The sequence below is a fragment of the Piliocolobus tephrosceles genome, chromosome 1, assembly GCF_002776525.5.
Source record: "Piliocolobus tephrosceles isolate RC106 chromosome 1, ASM277652v3, whole genome shotgun sequence".
Taxonomy (NCBI): Eukaryota; Metazoa; Chordata; class Mammalia; order Primates; family Cercopithecidae; genus Piliocolobus; species Piliocolobus tephrosceles.
The window spans coordinates 63,397,551-63,416,769 of NC_045434.1; the positions used below are offsets into that span (position 1 = coordinate 63,397,551).

General features: G+C 48.0%; 1 protein-coding gene across 2 annotated transcripts in view; it reads left to right on the forward strand.

Moving 5' to 3' along the window:
- LOC111522835 (ras association domain-containing protein 5) overlaps positions 1-18,455 on the forward strand; it is a 31,438-nt gene extending 12,983 nt beyond the window's left edge. Inside the window, exons 1-5 of one of the 2 annotated variants that reach the window (XM_023187094.2) lie at positions 10,119-10,298; positions 13,029-13,139; positions 14,160-14,457; positions 14,970-15,085; positions 16,009-18,455. In XM_023187094.2, the coding sequence (XP_023042862.1) occupies positions 10,245-10,298; positions 13,029-13,139; positions 14,160-14,457; positions 14,970-15,085; positions 16,009-16,161 (732 nt within the window). In that variant the 5' untranslated portion in view covers positions 10,119-10,244 and the 3' untranslated portion in view covers positions 16,162-18,455. Of the gene's footprint in view, positions 1-10,118; positions 10,299-13,028; positions 13,140-14,159; positions 14,458-14,969; positions 15,086-16,008 lie in introns of those variants that run through there. The other variant, XM_023187093.1, reaches the window with a different exon arrangement.
- The last annotated feature ends 764 nt before the right edge of the window (positions 18,456-19,219 follow it).

Below are 19,219 nucleotides of genomic sequence, written 5' to 3' on the forward strand. Positions count from 1 at the left end.
GATCTTTAAAGATGTCAGACTCCATTAATCTCTGCTAGATCTGGACAAGGGAAGAAGGTTTGGCTGCATTAAAGGAGATTCTCTACAGATGCAAATATCCCCCACAAAAGACAGCTTTGCAGGGCCACCTCAGTCTGCCCGCCCTGTGGCAGCCATCTCAAATTATGTCAAAGTAATATATTTTAGGGTCACATATTTTTATCTTTTTCACTCCTAATGACTCAGTTAGCTCTAGAATATGGGTAGGTGGACCAGTTCATCTTGAGGCCCCTTCCTGATCTCTGAGCACAGGCTTCTGTGCCCTTGACCTTTCTGGGCAGTCTCCTGAGAGGTTTTGAGCAGGCATGCCTGCTACACCTGCAGCAGCTCCTTTGAGCTGGGCTGGGCTGTCCAGGTCATTTTCATGTTTATTTTGCACCCCAGGAGAGTGGCCTAGTCCTAGGAAAAGAGGCTGGTCTTGGAAGGCTTATTTCACTTAGCTTAACGTTTTCAAGGTTCATCCATGTGATAGCATGTGTCAGAACTTCCTTCCCTTTCAAGGCTGAATGAGATTCCATTGTATGGATACAGCACATTTTTTGTTTATTCATCCATCAATGGATACTTGGGTTTCATCCATCAGTGGACACTTGGGGTGCTTCCACCTTCTTAGCTATTGTGAATCATGCCGCTGTGGACCTGGGTGTTCAAATACTGGTTTTCTGATATTTGAGTCCTTGCTCTCACATCTTCTGGGTGTACACCCAGAGGTGTAATTGCTGGGTCACATGGTAATTCTATTTAATTTTTGAGGATCACCATACCATTTTCCACAGTGACTGCATTATTTTACAATCCCACCAGCAATGCACAGGGCTGCAGTTTCCCCACATCCATGCCAATGCTTGTTATTTTGTTGTTTATTGTTTTTATTAACAAGCATCCTGATATGTATGTAATGGTATCTCACTGTGGTTTTGGTTTGCGTTTCCCTAATGATTAGTGATATTGAACATTTTTTTCATGTGCTTATAGACCATGTATAGATCTTCTTTGGAGAAATGTCTGTTCATGTCCATTATCTATTTTTTAATGAGGTTTTTGTTGTTGTTGTTGTTGTTGTTGTATTGTGGTAGTTCTTTATATATTCTGCATATCAATCCCTTATGACATATATCATTTGCAAAGGAATACTCTCTAACTTGGCCTGAAAGAACTGAGAGAGCTTAGGAGAGAGTTGGCCTGGGATGGGGTATTGAGACCCACTCACTGACCTACCCACTGTCCATCCTTAATTCACTCTGCTGTACTCTGGTTCAGGGTGGTCTGGGAATACAAAGATGGAAAAGGTACGGTCACTGACTGTGGTGTGCTCATAGTCTAATGAGGGACACAGGCTTGCACCACTAACACTAACGTACAGTGTCCAAGCAATGCTGGAATAATTGGGCATATGCTGATGTTGTTGGAAAATCCACTAATTCTAGATAACAGTGGGTATCCCAAAAGACACTGTCAGTTCCAGGAGCAGGAGGCCAGTTCTGCCAGATGTAGAGAAGGACTTCTCAGGCTGAATGGTCAGATGAAGGGCTCAGGGAGATTGAAAGGAGGCTGACTTAGGTGAGGCTGGGCGAGTGGACAGGGACATAGCCAGAAATCCAAGGAGGAAAACACCCAAAGACCTTCTAGAAACTCTTGAGGGCATAAGAAGATGTCCCAAGGGAAAATTCCTGTGGCCATCTCAGAAGATTGAGTGTTGCCCTATTCTGTCTGGTTCAAACTTTAGACATCTGAGCTGAAAAGGGGGCTTCATGAAGACCTGGAGCAGGGGAGAACAGAAATGGAAAGAATTTGGGTCATCTATTCTCAGAAGCAGGGGACAGAATTCTCATCTGGTGTTCAATAGTCTCAGAAGTAAATGGGTCCATGGACCAGAAATACTACAAAACCTTTATAAAATTCTGGAAACTTTGAATTACATTTATTTTGGGGTTTGGGGTGCATGCGTGTTACTGCTTCTTTGTATTTTCTTCAATACAAGAAGCAAATGTTTAATGAACCCTTATTGTGTGCCTGACACTGTTCTGGGAGCCACCTCAGTGAACAAGCCAAAGACCCTGCCTTGAGGGAGCTTCTTCCGAGACAGCCCACACAGTTGTGTCCTAGGCCACAGCCTGGCCTTGGAGTGGCTGTGGATATCAGAAAAACCTCCAGAATCGAGTACATGGGCACAACTTTACAGAGGAAAGAAGAGCACATGGTGCCCATGGGATGCAGCAGGAAGGAAGGGAGTCTGTCTAGACCTGGGGCTAGGGTAACCAAATGCACTAGTTGCCCAGGACTATCCTGGTTTTAGCATTGAAAGTCCTGCATCCCAAGAAAACCCTCAGCCCCAACACACTGGGACAGTCAGTCGCCGTACCTGGGACTGAACAGCTGGAAAGCATGGTCAACTTCTCCATGAGCCACAGCAGGCAGAGTGCCAGAGGCGCACATGACTTTAGAGGTGCACAAAAATGTTTTAATTTCTTTAAAATCGTGAGAAAAAAAAATGAACATTTAGGTTGAGGAAAGTTTTAATATAGGATATTGATGTATTTGTCTTTATACCAATGCAATCATAGAATAAAATTTTCAGTGGGTTTTTTTTTTTAATGGAGGAAGGGGCCCTTGGCCCCAAAGACAAAAGTTCTTAGGACCCATGGAAGTCATAATGTGGCCTTGGCTGAAGGGTCTGTCAGGGATCAAGGTCCCATATTGGGTCCCCACTGACCAAGCTTTGGTCAAATGACTACTGAAGATGATAATGGACAGATTTGGACAAATGACTACTTGAAGATGATGATGATGATAATGATGATGATGATGGTGATGATGATGATTTGGATGATGACATGCTACCTAACATTTATGGAGTGCTTACTGTGTTCTTACATTGTGCTAAGCACATTCAGGCCTGAGATCTCATTTCATCTTCACAACAAATGTATAAACTGCATTTCACAAAGAAATCAGGCTAGGTGTGGTGGCTCACGCCTGTAATCCCAGCACTTTTGGAAGCCAAGGTGGGAGGATTGCTTGATTTTTACCTTCACATCAATCCTGTGAGGCAATAAAGGATTTTTATCCCAAATTTATAGATGAAAAAACTGAGGCATAGAGATTTTCTGACTTTCTCAAGATCATGTAGCTAGTAATAGGAGTCAGAAGCCAAACACACACTCGAGTTCATCCTGCAGATATTTACTGAACCTCTGCTGTATGTCAAGCTAGCACTGGGATCTGGGACGCTATAGAGGGCAAGACAGGCGCGGGTGCTTCTCTCACAGAACTCAGTCTAAATGGAAATCCAAGGCTCACTGCACTGTAATTCCTAGGAGAAATTAAGACCTCAAGAACCATTGAAGGTTCTTGAGCAAGTATTTCCTATTTGCCTCATGCTCAGAGCCACCAGGCATAGAGAAGAAGTAGCAGTGGATGTAAGTCATCAAAGAGCTTTAGTCTAGTTGGGAAGAAGGCCCAGGATGGATGGTCTACTTGGAGGTTAATATAAGTAGCCAAGCACAGTGGCTCATGCCTGTAATTCCAGCCCTTTGGGAGGTCAAAGCAGGAGGATCACTTGAGACCAGGAGTTTGAGACCAGCCTGGGCAATATAGTGAGAGCCCCATCTCTTAAAAAAACAAAATAGAAATCTGAGTCTTAATGAGGTGGACTTGATCAAGTTTACAGAAGACCAAGGGCATGGCCAGCACAGGCCACTTGTGGCCCAGCATACAAGGCAGCACAGTCTAATGGTGAAGAGTAACAGCATCTTTCTTGTTATTTAAGGGATTAAATGAGATCAGGACCTTGAACCCTTCAGGGCAGTGCCTGGCTACTGGTGATTTTTAATATTATAATGAGGCCCTGCAGGGGCTTGAACCTAGATCCCTGTAAGGGAGCTACTGTTCCCTGGTGTGACCCACTCTAGCTGAGCTGCTGACCCACTCTAGCTGAGCTGTGCAGAGACTGAGATGGTCACCTCAAAGAGCAGGGGACCCTGTGCCCAGGCTCTGGGGCATGCTGGCAATGGGGGGAGTCTGCTGGAGTGGCCTGATCTGGGCTGCCTAGGCTTTTTGTCCCAGATCGCACTGTACTTGCACTGGTGTGCCACAGCGCATGCGTCTCTGTCTTCCCTTCTCAGGTCACCTGCAGACTCCCAAGGACAGGGTCAAACCCCATCTGCGTCATCTCCCAAGGTGCCTTTCACGATCCTCACCCATAGGCAGTTCATTCAGTTACTACTGGCAGACTGTTGACATTGACCATCTGCTCCACGTTTTTGTCTTTGGGGACATGAGTCTCTCTCCATTCTCAACCTCCACCCCCCACCTCTTTTTTCCCTCTGCTCTGTTAATACATCCTACCAGAGCTGCTCAAATTCCACATGGAGCAGAAGCTCCATGCTAAAGCCCCTTCCCTGCTCTGCTGCAAATAACCTATTAGAGAACACAGTCCAGGAGTTCCCAACCCTTTTATTTTTGGGACAATGGACAGTGCCGTAGAGGGACCTGTGGAAATCAACCCCTTCACTGCCGTGAGTGGGTCTGTGGAGTCCATTTCAGAACACAGGCCTCTGAAGACCTGGGAGGAGGCCCTGCAGTGAGGCCCCATAGGGATTCCTCTTTCTCATTTGGTTGAGACCATCAGAGAGGGACTAATGACTTTTTTCTTCTGAGACAGAGTCTCGCTCTGTCACCCAGGCTGGGGTGCAGTGGTGCGATCTTGGCTCACTGCAACCTCTGCCTCCCAGGTTCAAGCGATTCTCCTGCCTCAGCCTCCCAAGTAGCTGGGATTATAGGCGCATGCCACCATGCCCTGCTTGCTTATTTATTTATTTATTTATTTATTTATTTATTTATTTATTTATTTGAAGAGGCAGGGTTTCATTATATTGCCCAGGCTGCTCTTGAACTCCTGACCTCACCTTTAAATGTGGTTTGGACATTGAGCAGGGTATTCCAAATCCAGCCCAGATAGATGGGTGTCTGCCCCTTACCTGCAGAGGTTCCTATCTAGGGCAGGCCCAACAGAAGCACCGGGTGTTTGGGGTCTGGAAGGCAGCTGAAGATGGACATTTTCCTGTAGGAGGGGCCTGAGGCTTTCCTCCCTGACTTAAGCCTGGAGATGACTTCCTTCCAAGGGCAAAAGAATTGCTGCTAACAGATTTGCTAAGAGCTGAGAAAGAGGAAATGTGGCAAAGGCTCATGGTGAATGGCTTCCGGGGTATTTTTTGTTTTGTTTTCTTGAGTTGTGTGTGTTAAGAATGCATAGACTGGCTTGGGCTTGGCTAAGATAGAGTCTTGCTGACAATACAGAAAAGTGGTGAGCAGTGAAAAAGTAAAGTCGTGATGGTTAGAAATGTTCTTCGTGCTCCTTTAGATTGGTTACTCCTGCTGCCATTCAGCCATGCTAGCTAGCCTCCAAGAGGCCCCCATCTCCACACCCAATTCTCTGAAATAGAAGAGGAAGCAATGATGAAAAAAAAACACACCCTATCTTATGTGTAAAATCTTAGTCCTGCGAAGGGGCCCTTAGAGCTTCTCCAGTATCGCTTCATGATTTCACAGATAAGGAAACTGAGGCCCTGAGAGGGGAAGTAACTCCCCAGAGGTCACAGGTCATTTGATGGTCTTGCATTTGTTCTCAGCAGCCAGCTGCCAAGAGCTGAGCCACAGGGCTAAAGCCAAAGTCCAAAGCCTCATGTGTGTTCTTGGCATCAGACCCTCAGGGTGCAGCTGAGTGTGAGGTGCTCCTGGCCCTAGGGGTCTGGGGTGGGCTCTCACCTGAGACTCCCCAGGCTGTCTTGCTCTCCCCTGCCACCCAATCAACAGGTATTTATCTGACACCTACTTAAAGTTCGGCCCAGGTTTCAGCCAAGCGGGGTGCCAAAAAGCTTAGGCACCAAACTAATGTCTGTCTCCCTCCAGAGAGCATCTCACTGGGGAAATGGGATTAACATGTGAAACAATCATTAAACAATAAAAGGCAGCATATAATTAGATGCCAATTGTAGCCATACAGGCTCTGAAGTCACCTCTATAGGCTCTTGCAGTATGGATTTAACATTAGCTAGCAGCTGCAGAGAGCTGTGACGATGGTAATTTGTACTTTTGCTGCAATGGGAATCTGAGGCTTTGAGGCCATAGGGCTGGTGTTTGGGAGTGAGTCACAGAACCAGGGAGTGAGCCTAGCCATCTACCTGCATTCCTACCCCAGCCAGCTTTGTTGCCTCCTCATCGCAGAATGGAGGAAAGTAAGCAAAATCCAGGGAAGTGCCCAAGCCTTTGTCTACTTGTGAAAAGTGTCCATGAAATGAGAGTGAAGTTACAAAGGCCTATTAACTGGTGGTGTGAGGAAATACACAGGAAACACAGGAAGTATGATTCAGGAGAAAGAAAGAGACCAGGACAAAACTGTGATTACCTTTCTCCATGTGGGAATCAAAATGCCAGGGATCTGGTATATTAAGAGAGAGGATGGAGAGATGGCTATAGACTGGAGAAATTGCATTGGGAAGCTACATAGAGAAGACAAAACTAGGGCTAATAGTATTCTAGGCAGGGGACTGTGCACAAACAACAGTGTAGAGCAAACTGCTGCCCATGGCCAGGTTCCATAAATAAAGTTTGTTTTGTTTTTGAGACAGGGTCTTGCTCTGTCCCCCAGGCTCGAGTGCAGTGGCACAATCATGGCTCACTGCAGCCTTGAACTCCTAGTAGGGGCTCAGGTCATTCTCTCACCTCAGCCTCCTGAGTAGCTGGGACTACAGGTGCACAGGTGCACCTCACCACGCCCAGCTAATTTCTGCATTTTTTTGTAGAGACGAGGTCTCACTATGTTGCCCAGATTGGTGTCGAACTCCTGGGCTCAAGCAATCATCCTGCCTTGGCCTCTCAAAGTGCTGGGATTATAGGTGTGAGCCACCATGCTCGGTCCATAAATAAAGTTTTACTAGAACCCAGTCACTCATCCAGCAGCCGCTTTTGTGCTACAATAGTAGAGTTGAATGGTGGCAACAGACTGCATGGCCTGCAAAACCTAATGTAGTTACTGTGTGGCCCTTTACAGAAAAAGTTTGCCAACCACTGGTGCAGAGAAAGGAGTGAAAAAACTCTATGGGCTTGTGGCCAGTCAGAAGAAGGACTCAAGGAAAATGAAAAGTGAAATTGGCTCAGAGGGGTAGAGCTTTGTTTTCCTGGGATGATAGTCACCATACATGCCTTTGGATAGGTCTGGTGATTTTCAAAACACTTTTGTACCCATTATCTCATTTGATTTTTACCTTCATATAAATCCTGTGAGACAATAAAGGATTTTTATCCCAAATTTATAGATGGAGAAACTGAGGCTTAAAGATTATCTGACTTTCTCAAGATCATGTCGTTAGTCATGGGAGTTAGAAGCCAAACACACACTTGTGTTCATCCTGCAGGTACTGAACCCTTACTATGGGTCAAGCTGGTACTGGGATCTGGGACACCACAGAGGGCAAGACAGGCGTGGGTGCTTCTCTCACAGAACTCAGTCTAAATGGAAATCCAAGGCTCACTGCACTGTAATTCCTAAGAGAAATTAAGACCTTTTTTTGTCCACTGTAGGCAATAGTGGATCATTGAAGGTTCTTGAGCAAGTATTTCCTATTTGCCTCATGCTCAGAGCCACCAGGCACAGAGAACAAATTGAAGTATGATGTAAGTCATTAAAGAGCTTTAGTCTAGTTGGAAAGAAGACCTGAGACGGATGAGTCTACTTGGAGGTTAATGTGAGTAGCCAGGCGCAGTGGCTCACGCCTATAATCCTGCCACTTTATGAGGCTGAAGTGAGAGTATTGCTTGAGGCCAGGGGTTTGAGACCAGCCTGGGCAACATAGCAAGGCACCTCATTTCTACAAAAAATAAAAAAATTAGCCAGGAGTGTGGCACATGCTTGTAGTCCCAGCTACATGGGAGGCTGAGGCAGGAGGGTCACTTGAGCTGCAGTGAGCTGTGATTGCACCAGTGCACTCTCGCCTGGGTGACAGAGCGAGACATCTCAAAAAAAAAAAAAAAAAAAGTAAGTGTGTGTGTGTGTAAGCAGATGCACACTTAAGTGCCAGATAGTACAGTGTTGCCTTTAGATGTAGGTTAGCTTTAACCTCACTGTGGCTCACTTTCCTTGATGGTAAAATGAGCATCATAATAGTATTTTTTTGTGATACATTTGCTGTGATGAAGAAATGAGCTAATACAAGCTAAGTGAGTAGAATAGTGCGTGGTACATATTAGCTGTAGTGAGTCATCATCATCATCATCGTCATCATCATTCAGGGCTGGAGTGATCAGGAAAGGCTTGACAAATGAAGCGACTTCTGATGGGCAGACAGGCGTGAGATGATTCAAATCGTGGGCCAGGAGGAGGAAAGACTGACAAATTTAAAAACAGGGAGAGTGAAATTTTTAAGAAAAATGAGGTTTGTGATTTTGGTTAAGAAAAAGTAGGCACGGATGTGTATAATAGCTGCAGCACCGTGGGTGGGACACACGTCCTCCTCAGCCCACCCTCATCCTGGGGAACCCCCTCTCATTGCTGCAGCATTCCTGGGTGCCCCGTGCCCACCTGGGAATACCAGAAGTCATGTGACTCACTCAGAGCCTCTCATTAGGTCACTCCCACTCACCAAAATTAAGATTACTTATGTCATTGATTAGAATGCAGAAGTAGGGTTTTGTTGCTGTTGCTTTAGTGATAAAATAAAGAAAAACAGCTTAGGGCAAATCTGCTCTGAGTTAGGCCCCAGACAACAGTGGTATGGTCCTCCTTATTTTGCTTAGAATATTTAAATGGAAACATTAGAGAATCACTCAGAGAGGTGGGGAGGGGGGAGGTGTCGCTCTGAACCCCTAGCACCCAGCCTCTTTACTTGGCTGTTCCCCAGTCACCTCCAGAGCTAAAAAAGGACATCGCCCTTTTCCATGGCATAGGACATGTGAGCACAAACCTATTTTTCACCAGTGCCCTGGACATGCCAAGTGCATTGGGAACAGCTCAGCCATCTGCCACCAATGCCAGGGGCTTAATCGGAGCAGATGAATTTCATGCCAGATGCACCGAGATGTGTGAGCCCCCCAGGAGAGACACCTCACATGCCAATGTCCATATTTGTTAAATCATAACAGAGTTCCCTATTCTGTCTCTGTCTTGGGCCACCCCAAGAGACAAAACTGTCCGCTTGGTTTCTCGCTTTGTACCCGTGGACAGATCCTTCACTTTGAAGGCTTAAGAATCTGGCAGGTGAATAGAAATCAGAGTCTTTGTCTCATCCTCTGACGATTGCTATAGTATCGATCTTGCTCACATGGCAGATAGTGCCTATTAGGTAAACCTTTGGGGTGTTTGTGTGTTTCTTGGCACCAAGTGTTAATTCTGCAGCTGGATGAATACCTTTGAGGTCTGGAATTGTTGTGATGGGTCTATTTCAGTTCTTTTCAAATGTTGCTGCGAATTAAAATCAACTAGGAGATTTTTAAAATTCTGATGATGCCCAGACTGCATCCCAGACCAATTAAATCAGAATCTCCAGGGATAAAGCCCAGGCAGCTAAGTTTCTAAAGATCCCCCAGATGATCGCACTGTGCAGACAAATTTAAGAACGACTGGTCTAGATGATACGCCATCTCTTGGGTGGAAAAAGGATCCATGAGCCCTTGTGGCTGTGGCTGGCTGACCTACTTCAGGAGGTGATTCATTTGGTCCTTGGGTCACATCTTGTCTGCCAGATGTTTTTGTGGGCAGCAGCCATCCCAGACCTGGGTGCTGACATTCCATGGCTGTGACATTCGTGGTGCTGGCTACACACGGGGCTCCTGGTACTCCCAGACAGGGCTCCCCATCACCAGCCAGAGGGCCAGGCCTCAGAATGGTGAGGTCAGGGCTGCCGTCTTTTGCGTCAGCCCTGGAAGGCAGAGGTGCCTGTGGCCGCTTTCGTCACTTCCCCGTGTTTGTGGTGGGAAAGGGAGAAATAGATGGGTCTATCTGCTGAAGAAAAGGGGAACAGGAAGAAGAAACCCTAGGCTAAGGCAGCTTTGCTTCTCACTGTATTGAAAATCAAGCCTTTGAAAGCCACAGCACAGCTGCCTTTTCTTACGGGGAAATGGCTCTAGCTTGGTTGGAAACTATGAGAGGAGATCTTTCCGGAGCTTCTACAATTTTCTTTCCATCACTTAATTCTTTTTCATAGACAAGTATGAGAAAGCTATTACCTCCTGAGGAGCAACAGCCTACATGCGTCAGAGACAGAGTGACTGTATAATGGTAACCAGACAACGGGATCTTTCCAATTGGAAGCTCCCAAAGGGAAGGCGAGATAGGGGTAGGGCCAGGGTCAGGCACATCTGGTCCCATAGACACGTGCTCAGCTGGCAAAGACTGAGGGTAGGGAGCTCTGGGAGCTACCCAAAGGAAGGGATGAGGAATAAGAGGTTTCACTGTGAGAGTCCCGGGTTAATGGACTGACAGTGAATGAAGAGAGTCTGTGAGGCTCACACTACTTGCTACTCACCTCTGGCAAGTGGAGATGGCCAGGGCTGCTGGCCTTTGGGTGGTCTGCAACAGCATCAATGTTCAGTTCCAGAGACCTGGGAAGGCACGCAGGAGAATGCTGGGCCCTGCATCCTGGTGGCTGCATCTCAACTCGAGTTAGAAGTCCTTCCTTCCCACCTTCACAGGTGACATGGTGCCTCTGGGGCCTGACCTTCTGCTTAGACTCATCTTAGATGAACATTTCACAGATCAGGTAACTTACAGGCTTTGGTTTAACAGCTGCTCATCCCAGCCCTGCAGGACGGAGTTTCAGTGATCATTATGGGCATGGCAGGCTGGCCCCTTCAGCAAAAGATGCCATCCCATGGTGGCTACATGTGAATTGAGAAGAACATGGGCCTTAGATGGATTTGATTCCAGTTCCTACGTAGCCTCTTACTAGCAGTGAACCACAGGCATGTTTCTTAAACTGAGCCTCAGTTTTGTAATCCGTGAAATAAGAATGACCTATGCAGTATGTGAGAGAAGGTATGTGAAAGTACCCAGCACAGGCTGTTATTAATAGGTCCGGACCCCTTGGGGAGAGTACAGCAGGAGCAGACAGGCCAGGGAACGATGCCATGATGGAAAGAGGATGTCAGAAGCTGGGCGTGGTGGCTCACACCTGTAATGCCAGCACTTTGGGAGGCCAAGGGGGGTGGATCACTTGAGGTCAGGAGTTTGACACCAGCCTGGCCAATATAGTGAAACCCTGTCTCTACTAAAGATACAAAAATTAGCTGGGCATGGTGGCATGCACCTGTAATCCCAGCTACTTGGGAGGCTGAGGCAAGAGAATCGAACCTGGGAGGCAGAGGTTGCAGTGAGCCAAGATCGTGCCACTGCATTCCAGCCTGGGTGACAGAGAGAGACTCCATCTCGAAAAGAAGAGAAAAGAAGAGAAGAGAAAAGAAAAGAAAAGAAAGCAAAGCAAAGAAAAATAAAGCAAAGAGGAGGGAGGGAGGGAGGGAAGGAAGGAAGGAAGGAAGGAAGGAAGGAAGGAAGGAAGGAAGGAAGGAAGGAAGGAAGGAAGGAAGGAAGGGAGGAAGGAAGTAAGTAAGTCAGCCAGCTGTGCTGAGGGGTTGGAGGTGAGAGGCTGGAGCCATGCCAGCTCCTCTTGGCAGCCAGAGCCTGACATTGTATTGGTTCTGTGGGATTGGAAAGTGGGAGAAGGAAGTGATGGCAGGTTGTTCAGGATGGCGTGTCTCCCACATGGCTTGCTGAAGGGAGGAAGGTAGGGCAAAGCTCAGTCACGGGTGCCCCATTGTGTTCCACAGGGTGGTGGTGTGATGTCGCGGCAGCTGTGAAATTCCCCAGCCAAACCCAGACACCCACAGGATAGTGTCAGATGGTGTCAGAGTCATCCCTCTCTGGGCCTCAGTTTCCTCATTTGCCAAAGGAGAATCCTGATCCACCCCAAGTCTTCTACACTTCTAACATCAGGCAAATTCTGGGGGTGGGAGGAGGAGGGCATCTGGCAACATATGAGAAGAACGAACACATGGTCTCGCAGGAGGAACACACCGGGACAGACCTGGAATTTCTGTTTCATTCTGTACATACTGACTGTAGGGCGTGAGGCAAGTTGCTAAACTTCTCTTAGTCTCAATAGTCTCACCTGTAAGATGGGATAATAAACTATCCTGCAGACTTCTGGTTTGTGAGAATCAAATGAGAGAATGTATGCCAAGTACTTGGCACAGAGGAGATGCTAAGTAAATTCTAGGTGTCCCTGTGCCCAGTAGCAGTTTATCTCCTCTGTTCTGGTAGACAGCTACAGCCCTTCATCCCTGCCGGTTCACTCATTCATTTGACAAATATTTACTTCTTGCTATGTGAAAAGCACTGTGGCAAGTGATGTGGGACCTGAACTGGTCTCCATATGTTCTTGGTCCTTGGGATCTAAGAGAATTCTTGTCTTTCCGATCAGCAGTATATACTGGCACCACGGGTAGATACCTGTCCTCCAGCTGTGTTGTTACTTCCTTGAGGGGACAGACCATGGCTTGTATTTCTTTGCATCTCCTATAGCATCAAAGAAGCATCTCTTCCATAGCAGCCCTCCGTAAGCAAATGTGGCTCTGCTCGTTCGCCAGATTCATAGTCAGTGCCTGAGTGCCAGACACTGTCACACTTATCTCAAGACAAGCCTGTGCAGTAGGTATTGTTCCCATTTCACAGAGGAGGAGACTGAGGCTTAGAGAAATCTGAGTTACTTCCGCAGGAGGGCTGGCTAGACACTGGCACAGCTGCGATTTGACCTCTCATTGTCTCACTCTGAGTCTGTGCAGTTAGTTCCACTCTGCAGGGCTAGTGCTCACTTCTTGGTTAGAGAGGCTTTGGGGTTAGAGAGGCTTGGTTAGAGAGGCTTGGTTAGAGAGGCGTGGTTGTTCCCTTTCTCACCCTGAGAACCACTACTCATCCACTTCCACTTCTGTGTCTCTTCCAGAATGTCTGTAAACCTGTGGAGGAGACACAGCGCCCACCCACACTGCAGGAGATCAAGCAGAAGATTGACAGCTACAACACGCGAGAGAAGAACTGCCTGGGCATGAAGCTGGTAAGTGCCCGCCTGCCCTCAACCTGGTCCCTGCTCCACCACCCGCTTTGGGTTTGGCACCTCAGACCTCGCTCTAAATTCTGTGGCTACTAAATTCTGTGGCTACTCCCTGGCAGTTCCCTTCCTTTCCTCTGGCCTCCAGAGGCCTCAGGGGTCTGGAAGGGTGATAGCCAGAGCCCTCAGTGGCCTCCATGTGCTTTAGGGAAATAGATCTGACCCTTTCACTTTTTGCTTGTGACTTTGGGAAGCTCTTTTAACTTCTCTGAGCTTCAGTGTAAACTAAGTGATTAAATGATACATAATGACCAAGGGCCCGGTATTGCTTGGCCCCCAGGGATCCAAGACAATGGGACTTAGCTGCTCCCCTTCCTACCCCTTTGATTGTGAGAGAGGGACATACTGTCTCAGACAGAGGAGGGCACCCAACTTAGCACCCGGTTGGGAAAGGCTGTCTTCAATAGGGAGGGGAGAAGGTAGAAAAACTGCCCCCTGCTGGTGGCTGGCATCAACTGGCTCTTCGGGGTTCAGCCAGATGGAGCACCAGAAAATCCAGTCACAAATGGACCTGGGATTAAGTCTTAAAGGCTGTTTCTTAGTAAAGAGACGCAGGAGGAAATCTAGTGTGCTCGTTCCCCAAGGCCCTCATTATAGAGCCTTCCTGCTTCCTGCCTGGTTCAGGGGTACAAACTAGAGTGGCTACCCCACACCCTGCCTCTCACAATGGGGACTCACCAAAGGCAACTGGCTGCAGGAGGTTTGGGGGAGCTGGCCTGAGCCTCCTGGGAGGGAAAGCCACTGCAGCCCCACAGGTCCTCTCTGGTAGCTGGATCCTGAGGGTCTTCTCCCAGCCCACTATGGGGAAAGGGATCTCTGCTCCTTCCTCCAGCTCTCCCAGGTCAGCAGAGGCAGGAAAGAACTCAAGGAGACAGGTGGGTGCTGCTGGGGCAGTGGTCCCAAGTGGCAGATATGATCATGCAAGATGGACAGCCCTGACCCCTTATGACATGCCCTCGCTGGCAGAGTGAAGACGGCACCTACACGGGTTTCATCAAAGTGCATCTGAAACTCCGGCGGCCTGTGACGGTGCCTGCTGGGATCCGGCCCCAGTCCATCTATGATGCCATCAAGGATGTGAACCTGGCAGCCACCACGGACAAGCGGACGTCCTTCTACCTGCCCCTAGATGCCATCAAGCAGCTGCACATCAGCAGCACCACCACCGTCAGTGAGGTCATCCAGGGGCTGCTCAAGAAGTTCATGGTTGTGGACAATCCCCAGAAGTTTGCACTTTTTAAGCGGATACACAAGGACGGACAAGGTAGGAGAAAGAGTGCACCCAACCAGACCGTTCCCTTCCTACCTGTGTCCAAGCCCACCCACTAAAACTCCTGCCGGCCTTGGGTGGGAGCTGTGGGCTTCTCCTGAGCACCAGGGATCCAGCTGCCCATGTGGTGTTCAGATATGTGGAATTCAGGCAGGGAGGAAAGAGCAGCGAGTTTGACAGGGCAGCTCACTGTGTCCCTGACTCTGCATGTGACTTCAGGAAAACCACACCCTAGGCTCCCATTTCCTGATCTGTGCAATGGGAGGAATCTGCCCCACCGTTCCTAATCTTTCAGGAGATGATGTGAATAGAATCATGCTTTAAACTCTGAGCAGACACCCAACATAAAAGGTTATTGCCCTGTTCATGACTGTCATGTTCATTTCATTAAAAGGCCCCTCTGTCTACTTCTGGTTGTATGTAACTGTTTCCAATCCTTTCCCCAAAGCCTGGGCCCCGCCCCTCTTTTCTGGGATGAGCTCCCAGCCCCCTCTCTTGGTTTGCAGTGCTCTTCCAGAAACTCTCCATTGCTGACCGCCCCCTCTACCTGCGCCTGCTTGCTGGGCCTGACACCGAGGTCCTCAGCTTTGTGCTAAAGGAGAATGAAACTGGAGAGGTGGAGGTAGGTCTGGACCCCTTGTGCAAACCCAGCCCTTAGGGCACCCTGAGTGGGTGCAGGTGGGCACTGTTCTAACTACCCCACATAGGTGGGAGCCACGCAGCAGGGGCAGGAAGATGACTGTTGAGAGATTGAGCAGGGGTGGGTGATGGCCCTGGGGGTCAGTGTTTCAGCCAGGACTCTGAGCACCCTGGGGTAGCATGTTAGGGCCTGTGTGTGGCAAGGCCTGTGGAAAGAAAGGATTTCACAAGCTTTATTTCTGAAAACTCAGGGAGAGGGAGACCAAGAAACTCCCTGTGCTCAGGCACAGGCTGTTTTTGCTTCAAAATGGCCTGAGGCCTACCAAGCTCCATCTCTGGGCTCCACTGGGTATAGACGTTTTTGAGCCATTTGTCCTCCCTTTTCTTGAATACTGACCTGCATCCCCAAGGGGAGCTAACCAGTGTGCAGTCTTGTGGCATAAACTGGGGTAAAACAAGGCCGGTGCCACCCATGGCCTGAGAATGACCAACAGGTCACACCACCGGGGAGAGGTGGAGTCAGGCCCAACCCCGGTCTCCCGAGTCCACGTTCCACTCCTCCACCCGCTTTCTGAGGGTCTGCATGTTGGCAGCCTGGGTGGTTCCAGCATCACTGTCGAGATCTCAGCTGCTACACAGAAACTTAAGATTACTGAAGTTCAGAATGAAAACATGGTTCACAGACTGGCAACTCTTGGTCTTGAGATGCCAGCATTTGGAATTTTGCTGCTGCTATGACAGGCATGCAAAGCCCAAGCTTCCCTGATTCAGTCTGTTCAGTAGCGAACTGTGTGTGAATCACAGATGTGAACTGGGAAGGAGAAGGCAGCAGGGCCCCTTGGGTCGTGTCAACTTCTAACCCGTCTCCTCTTGTTTCTTCCCACAAATCTCCCTCTCGCCTCACAGTGGGATGCCTTCTCCATCCCTGAACTTCAGAACTTCCTAACAATCCTGGAAAAAGAGGAGCAGGACAAAATCCAACAAGTGCAAAAGAAGTATGACAAGTTTAGGCAGAAACTGGAGGAAGCCTTAAGAGAATCCCAGGGCAAACCTGGGTAACCGGTCCTGCTTCCTCTCCTCCTGGTGCACTCAGATTTATTTGTATTATTAATTATTATTTTGCAACAGACACTTTTTCTCAGGACACCTCTGGCAGGTGCATTCGTGCCTGCCCAGCAGTTCCAGCTGTGGCAAAAGTCTCTTCCATGGACAAGTGTTTGCACGGGGGTTCAGCTGTGCCCGCCCCCAGGCTGTGCCCCACCACCGACTGCCAAGGATCAGAACTCATGTGAAACAAACAGCCGACGTCCTCTCTCGATCTGCAAGCCTTTCATCAACCAAATAGTTGCCTCTCTTGTCACCAAACTGGAACCTCACACCAGCCGGCAAAGGAAGGAAGAAAGGTTTTGGAGCTGTGTGTTCTTTCTCTGGCTTTGATTCTTCTTTGAGTTCTCTTATTTGCCACCTACAGTACCTTTATTTATGAGTGAAAAGTTGTAGCACATTCCTTTTGCAGGTCTGAGCTAAGCCCCTGAAAGCAGGATAATGCTTATAAAAGGACTGTTCCCTTGGCCCCAAGGTGCCTGTTGTTCACACTTAAGGGAAGTTTATAAAGCTACTGGCCCCAGATGCTCAGGGTAAGGAGCACCAAAGCTGAGGCTGGCTCAGTGATCTCCAGAGAAGCTGCAACCTGCCTTGGCCCTGGCTCTGGCCCTGGCCCACATTGCACATGGAAACCCAAAGGCATATATCTGCGTATGTGTGGTACTTAGTCACATCTTTGTCAACAAACTGTTTGTTTTTAAGTTACAAATTTGAATTTAATGTTGTCATCATCCTCATGTGTTTCCCCAAAGGGAAGCCAGCCATTGACCATTTAAAAAGTCTCCTGCTAAGTATGGAAATCAGACAGTAACAGAAAGCCAAAAAGAGATGCAGAGAAACGTGTCCAAGCTGTCTTCAGCCTTCCCCAGCTAGAGAGCAGAGGAGGGCCTGGGCTGCTTGGGTTCCCCATCGGCCTCCAGCACTGCCTCCCTCCTCCCACTGGGACTCTGGGATCTCCAGGTGCTGCCCAAGGAGTTGCCTTGATTACAGAGAGGGGAGCCTCCAATTCGGCCAACTTGGAGTCCTTTCTGTTTCGAAGCATGGGCCAGCCCCAGCACTGCGCTCAGCCAGCCAGTGGGCCTGGCCTCCCCGTCGACCTTAGTGCCTTTTTGTTTTCAGAGAGAAATAGAAGCAGGGCAAGTTTGCCTGAAGCTCTGCTGCTGGCTCCTCCTGCCAGGAAGTGGAAAATGGTGGTGGTGTGGGAGACAAGGCCAGGAGAGTCCGCATGCAGTATGGGTTGAGGGTCACAGACCTCCCTCCCATCTGGGTGCCTGCGTTTTGACTCTAATCAGTGACACCAGACCACACTGACAGGGGGGATCAGATTCCTGACTCTACATTTCACTGGCTTCTTGTTTAGGCTGAATCCTAAAATAAATTAGTCAAACAATTGCGACAAGCAGCCAGGACTGCAGAGACACTCCAATGCAGAGGGAGAAGGACTTGTAATTTTCAAAGCAGGGCTGGTTTTCCAATCCAGCCTCTGAGAAACCATTTCTTTGCTATCCTCTGCCTTCCCAAGTCCCTCTTGGGTTGGTTCAAGCCCAAGCTTGTTCGTGTAGCTTCAGAAGTTCCCTCGCTGACCCAGGCTGAGTCCATACTGCCCCTGATCCCAGAAGGAATGCTGAACCCTCGTCGTATAAACTGTGCATAGTCTCCAGAGCTGCAAAGGTAACACAAGCTCGCAACTCTAAGATTTTTTTAAACCACAAAAACCCTGGTTAGCCATCTCATGCTCAGCCTTATTACTTCCCTCCCTTTAAAAACTCTCTCCCTGCTGTATATTAAAGGGAGCAGGTAGAGAGTCATTTTCCTTCGTCCTGCATGTCTCTAACATTAATAGAAGGCATGGCTCCTGCTGCAACCGCTGTGAATGCTGCTGAGAACCTCCCTCTATGGGGATGGCTATTTTATTTTTGAGAAGGAAAAAAAAAAAGTCACGTATATATACGCATAGAGGCATATAGCTATATATAAAGAGATAAGGGAGTTTATGAAATGAGAAAATTATTGGACAATTCAGATTTTACTAAAGCACAGTTAGACCCAGCCTACGCTGAGGTCTAAACCTCTGAAAAAAGTATAGTATCGAGTACCCCTTCCCTCCCAGAGGTGGGAGTAACTGCTGGTAGTGCCTTCTCTGGTTGTGTTGCTCAGCGTGTAAGTGTTTGTTTCCAGGATATTTTCTTTTTAAATGTCTTTCTTATATGGGTTTTAAAAAAATTAATAAAAGCCTGTTGCAAAAATGACTCATGTTAGAAATGTCTCCCTTGAACTTCACCATCTTACGGCCATTGGGAGTGGGGGAGAGAGGGTGAGAACGGACATGATCACGTGCTTCCTGGTGGAGTCAGATTTTCTTTTGCCAGTGAGCAGAGGAATGAAGGCTATTGTTCAGATAATTTGGAGAAAATTGTCCAAATGCGTAGGCGGGAGGGCGCTGCCTGGGTGACCAGATGTTCCATGTCTCCAGGGAGCAGGAGAGTCAAGGAGCCTGATTGCAGGTGGAGATGCTGATGTTTGGGAAAGAGGAAAGCCTTCTGGAGCTAAGGGTGATTTGACACCAGGACAGGCTACTGAGCTGAACCACAATTCTTCTACTTCTGGAATTATTTTAAAATAAGGTTGAAACGAATAGATCTTTAAAAGTTTAAAATCACTTCACCTGGAGGAAGGGGGCTAGATGAAATGACCAAAACAGTCCTTTCACTTGAGTTCTCTGACCTTCATCAAAGGAACATCTCAGTAATTACGGAAATAACCACACTAAAGTTATTACAATGAAATTCTTGCCTGCCTTCCAGTATTGATCACATAGAATACAATAAATAGGGCCCAAAGAATGAGTGAATGTCCAACAAGCATCCTTAAAATTGCCCAAGAATGGGGCACATCTATAACATTTCTGTTCACCTAGACCTCCAAGAAATGTATCTTTCAATGATTTTGCCAAAGTCTAAAAATGAAGCAGTTTCTGCTTTTCACTGAAACTCATATGGTTACGGCATAGGGT